Source organism: Zeus faber (genome assembly GCF_960531495.2).
Source record: "Zeus faber genome assembly, chromosome: 19".
Lineage (NCBI taxonomy): Eukaryota > Metazoa > Chordata > Actinopteri > Zeiformes > Zeidae > Zeus > Zeus faber.
The window spans coordinates 12,237,917-12,244,044 of NC_137206.1; the positions used below are offsets into that span (position 1 = coordinate 12,237,917).

Here is a 6,128-nt window from a genome sequence, read left to right on the forward strand (position 1 = left end):
GGCATATATCGTTTCACACTCACGTTGAGCGGCTATATTAGGGGAGGGGGGTAAAACCATCCCCAACTAAAAAGGACAGGTTTCATATTTTAGAATAACCGCTGTTTGCTTTATTTTATCTTTATCGCCTGAATTTGTCGCAATCGCTTAAAAAATAAAAAAGAAAAGGTACTGAACCGCTTTGCTGTGGTTCCCAGACTGGGATCCTAAAATAGGGAATTCCAGGGAAATCCCAAGGGATTCTTATATATATTTTTTTATTCATTTCATTTTATTTTATTGTTCAACACATTTTATCGTGCAAATATTTATAAACAAAATGAAAAAAAAAAAAATCTACTTCACTGATGATGCTGAGTTGTTGTTTTTTTTTGTTTTGTTTTTTTACTTTATTTTTACTACTTTTAGTAAAGTGTCTTTCTTTGCAAACGCACCTGTACTTTTACGTCGCGTCGCCGAAGGAAATTTGCAAACGCGGAATATGTTTTCGTTCCAGCGAGTCCCGGCGTCACCGCGATGACGCAATCATTGTGGTCTACCTGTGCGACCACGTGACCGCTCGTCGCGAAGCTCCCCGAGGAAAGTTTCGACGCCTTTTTCGAGACCCGGTTCTGGACGAGTCACCGAGAACAACAGACAAACAGACAAACAAACAGACAGACAAACAAACAAACCAACAAACCAACAAACAGACTCGTGAAATTAAATCCAGTCGGCGCAAACGACGAGCGAGAGCTTAAAATAGTCGGGCTAAACTAAATAGCCTCACGAATCAAATCGTTCGGTCGCCATTATTTATTTTGGTGTGAATTCCCCACGACGAATACGCATTATCGCTCCTCGTTTTATCTTCCTGTTTTACTTTATTTTATGTCATCTCATTTTTTTTTTGACCCCGGGACTCGAATTCTGTCCCCCCGGCGACGGTAAACCACCACACCGCGGCGGCCGCGTCGCTTCGCAGAGCCGTTCGCGGCGACCGACTCTGCGAAGCGAGCGCGGAGTCGCTCCCAACTCTCCGCGGCTCCGGGAGGTGCTCCGGCGAGTCCGCGCGGCGTGGAGGCGCCACCCAGCTCCGCTTCACCGCTCCGCAACGCCGCGTCCCTTGGGTGGGTGGGTGGGTGGGTGGGTGGAGTGAGATGCGGTTGTGTTTTTTTTTTTTGTTTTGTTTGTGGTTTTTTTTTTGTTCTTCCTTTAACTCGCGTTTTCCGCCCCTCGGCCATGCCGCGGGGAGCGCGCTGCGGGAGTGGAATACCGAAGTAGCGGGGAAATGAAAGTGACGGTGAGCTTCGGCAGGACCCGGGTGGTGGTGCCGTGCGGGGACGGGAGTATCAAAGTCCGCAGCCTCATCCAGCAAGCCGCGATGAGGTATCGGAAGGCCATCGCCAAGGTAGGCGCCCGTGCTTTTGCTTTGGCTAAAAAAAAAACCCCCAAAAAAAAAACCCCGCTGAGATCAGACAAGAGTCGCCGAAGGCAGCGCGGACTCAAGGGTCAATGCTTGGTTTGTTGTTTATGTTCTGGGTTTATTTCACATATTACCAATTCATTGTTTCATATATCTAGTACAGTATCTATCTATCTATCTATCTATCTATCTATCTATCTTATCTATCTATCTATCTATCTATCTTATCTATCTATCTTATCTATCCGTCTAGTGCATAGTTAACAGTGTCATGCTGGACTGAGTACACCCCTGGTCGAATCGCTTGATGGTCAATAAACTGTCGCAAAAACTTTTGTTTGGAACTTTGTTTGACGTTTGTTTTTTTTTCCCCCCGACCCGACCCGACCCGACCCGACCCGACCCACCCCGACCTCGCAGATCGACGATGCGGAATCCGATTTTGCCTTGTCGCGCAACCCGATCTCCGTCGTTGCACATTTCGGTGTGATCCGTCCACGACGCCGCCTTCCAGCTGTACATAGTGTTCCCCGTTGAACGAGGTGCATCGTAGTACGCTGCATGCACACGCGTTCATATACGCGTTGCTGATCGATTTTGTTTTTGTTGTGCGTATGTATTTTCTGTCTGATTTATTATGGGTATTTTAAAATTCCACCTACTTTGTTTTGCACAACGCTTGGAGTCTGCCCATCATCATTCACTGCGCCTTACCTGTACGACTGTGACTAATTCATGTTTTGAATAATCCAGAGGTGCGTTTATATTCGGCCGGTGTGTCTTCGATGGGCAAGTAAAGCGCGTTGTCATGTTATTTGACTTGGCTAAATATCCACCGCAGTCGTCTAACTTCAGGTTCATGGAGTGCGACGCAGTCTTTGAGTAGACACTGCACCTTTCCCTCTCAGAGCTTCCAGCAGCTGTTCGGGCGGGATGGAGGCCACAGGTCGAATGACAGTTTATAACCTGCTGCAGCTGTTTTTTTTTTTTTTTAACGTGCACATTGGGTTCACATTAATGCAGAAGTATTTCTTCAGGGGCTTGGAATACGTTAATGGTCCAATTGTGGTTTTTATTTTTATTTTTTTTTACTACATCTCAGTTGTATTTCAAGAAATTGAAAAGGACACCTGTGGGGTAATTTGTCCTCTGCATTTCAACCATTAGCGGCAATAGTGCTGCGCGTGTCTAGGGAGCAACTCCGGATCTGGAGCCAGTGACTTAGTCATGGTCAGGGTCGTTACCCTGGCGTGCAGAACCCCCCCCTCAGTGGGGTTTGAACCCAGAACCATTTTGCCGTGAGGTGGCAGTGCTAACCACTGAGCCACCGTGCCACCGAGTTAACCTCCTCCCAGGTAAAAAATTGACGTTTGAAAATTTGTAATTTGTGACCGCTCCTCAGAAACCTGATCACATCTAAATGACATCCTTTGCCACACAAGTTGTGCCGTGCCAACAGCTGTAAGATCCACATGTCTTAACATACGTGAAGGGGTTTCCTGGGTTTTCTTTCCACGGGAACTGCCGCTCTTCAGTAGTAGATTTTTATCAGCGAAGGCAAACACTGATGTGGAAGGTCAACACAAACTGACTCTCGAAGACTTCCGCCTCGGTGACGCGCACACACACACGCACGCACACACACACAAGCACGCACACACACGCACACACACACACACACCACTCTGGTATGTCCATGCTTGTCGGTTTTCCATGGTTCAGCAGACCAGCGGCGACTGGCTCATTGATCCCTACAGTGGGAAGTGTGGCTTTCCATCAAGAGAACTCTTGGCTCCGGTTCAAGACTCGCTATCGCAGGCGGGCCAAGAAATTTCGACCGCTGGATTAGAGCCGGGGGACTACACACTTTGGGTTGACTACGAGCTTACAAATTGGACCTCAGTTGTGGGTCTACTCAAACAAAGAAAGTTGCTTCACTAGCCATGGTCCTGTGTGACATAGTGTCTCTCATTTGTCCGTATTGATCCTTCTGGTATAACAACAGCCATACAATCCAGTCTCTTTTATGACTCACGTTTGCACTAACGTCTACAGAGAAAGCTGCCTTGTACCCAAAACTCCCTCAGCTCAGCGGCTCATGACAATTTCAAATGTAGAGATACAGTGAGCAGAAAATAAGCATTATGGAATTGGCAAATAAGCCTAATCGAAACAAATAGTCACCCGCTCACTTGTTGGGCAAACAACCAAATCAGCCCTACTGTTTTAGCGCTTTCCCTTTCAAGAGGATTAAATACACGATTGAGCCGCGGGTCCTAATCCTCATGGCGCAGGGATCGTAAACTCTACGTGAAATGCTGAATATTTAGTTGAGTGCCATGTCAAAGTTCCAAATGGTAGAATACAATAAAGTGTGCTATAAACTATGCTTACCGGTAGAGGATTTTAATCTGGTCCAAATCTGCAGTGTCTGTAGTTTTCACATGGCGGAAGCTGAAAACTCTGGAGCAGATTACGTAATTGGCCAGGCACAAAGGTTTTCAGTCGTGGCCGTCCATTTTGAAAGCACCACATAGTAATCAGGCTTGGCACAATTTGCCGTCTTTGGATTTGTTGCTTGGCTTATTGTTAATTTATATTTTCTTGTTGCAGAAGTGTGTTTAGTAGCTGTACAGTCTGCTGTATAACTAATCCTGTTTGAATTTGGCTGAAGAGTCATTTATGACAGCGCTATAACTCGGTGGGCTGCTTCTTCTGCTTATTTATTATTTGAAGGTCTAAGCCTCGGCCCAAATAAGAGGGAACAATTTGAAAACAAAGAAACTACGGTAATTACTGTTTTGTGATTAGTTTATTTTACATTGCACGCAGACTAAATCATTAGCTACGTGGGGATGGCAGCATTCTGAGCCAATAGAAAAAGCTGTAGTGATGGTAATAGCTAAGAAAATCTCTGTGTCAGAAGGAGAGGAAAGCCATCTTGTTTTTAAGAAACCACCAGGCCCGGACTGGCCATCGGGCAGTTCTGGCAAATCCCAGAAGGGCCGGTCTGTGTTTTGACTATTTCTAGCCCGTCAGGTAGTTTTCAGGTAGCCCAACAATTGGGCCGCGTGCATACATACAGAACAAACAATACATACTCCTCTACCCCGACACTCTCCTTTACACCTGACATTATCTCTGTCTTGCCTTGAATTGGACGGGGAAACCAAATAGGTCGGTCACAAGCATCGTCAGGGCTGTGTTTCGACTTCCTGAGAAGCCAAAACTTGGAAACATTCCATCCATTGCTGCAGCCGCCCATGCCAACCTTGTAAGATACAATGCGGACCACTCAGGGACCTAGTAAGATAAAATGTGTCAACGGTGAACCTGATATTCTCTGTCTAGGGCTCCCTGGGAGGCTCTTTATTAGTGTCTCCCCTTGCAGCAGGAAACACGCACAATGGACAATTACCTCAACTCTGAGATTGACACTTTGCACAGTCACAGAGAGGATCAAAGCCCTTCTTTATTCCACGGCTTCAAGTTGTCTCTACGTCCTCCTCCACTGTTGTCAGTCATTGTCTGTGATCCAACATAGAAAACGACCCCGCCCCTCACGCACACGCACACGCACGCACACACACACATGCATACTCTTTGAAAAGAAGGCAGGTTTCTACCAAATAAGGATTTCTTTTTTTTTTAATCACAGCATAAATTGTAATTTTTTTTCCCGCCAGACATTTGCATGTTCACAGTCATATTGCACGTACACATCAGGAATTTCCTCACACCACACAAGCCCTTGATGGGAGCCTACCCAGAGATATGCGTGCGTCATCAATCAAAACAAAATCGACGCTGGGGGAAAAGTGTCCGGGGAGCCAGGCGAAACATTAAGACAGCCCTCTCAAGTGGCCGCAATTTGTGGAAGAAGAGACATATATTGGCGCTGAGCAACGGAAACAAAAGATTTTGGGTCTGACTTTAAATGTGCCTCAACTCAGCTGATTGGAAAGCACCTTATGCCGAGTTCGGACCACCACATTTCTGTCTGACTTTCCACTCGCCGGCAGGTTTTTCGGAGGCAAAACATAGCCCGCTGCCGTGAGCGACGGGCGGATATCAAGCAGGTTTAATATCTGGTCGGGAGGGACGCAACGAGCTATGGCCAATCGGAGCAGACACGGGGTGAGAGACGGAAGTGCACCGGAGACGCAGCCACAAACACACAACATACCTATTTTACTTTTCCTCTCAAGGTATGGCGTCATTTCCGCTGTCACTCCTCACCTGCGTTTACCTGACAAAAGCCTCGTCTGGGATTCCTCCTGGTGAAGGAGCTGGTAACGTGTGACAACAGAAAGTTGTGTCGCGGGAGCCGCACGGCGATCCGACGACTTTGAAAGCCGTGAAGTGTGCTCATGACACCATTCAGATGTTATCGGCAGCAACATTTCTAACATTGACATGGAACTGACCTTACATTTGGAGGGAAACATACAGTATGATCGCGGAATCTAAGGATCTTATAAAATGATCGCAACCAACTCAAGGCGATGGTGTCATGATGTTAACGTCTCACATAAACGCACACTTTATAAAACACGACTTGATGTACTGTGGACAGAAAGAGAGAACCCCAAGGCAGCAACACCTGTGTTTGTACCGTCTGAGGGATTGCTGTGATTCAGAGGTATAATAAGTGCTTTCCAACCGCCGTGACTAGCAGAACTCGACAATGCGACAACACCGTGAGATTAGCGGGCGCTTTTTT

The 6,128-nt window shown here is 46.7% G+C and overlaps 1 protein-coding gene across 1 annotated transcript in view; it reads left to right on the forward strand.

Annotated features, from left to right (window-relative positions):
* Positions 1-1,194: 1,194 nt before the first annotated feature.
* Positions 1,195-6,128, forward strand: part of pard3aa (par-3 family cell polarity regulator alpha, a) — a 350,702-nt gene continuing 345,768 nt past the window's right edge. Inside the window, exon 1 of the mRNA XM_080020374.1 lies at positions 1,195-1,390. Within this exon, the coding sequence (XP_079876500.1) occupies positions 1,271-1,390 (120 nt within the window). The 5' untranslated portion in view covers positions 1,195-1,270. The remainder of the gene's footprint in view (positions 1,391-6,128) is intronic.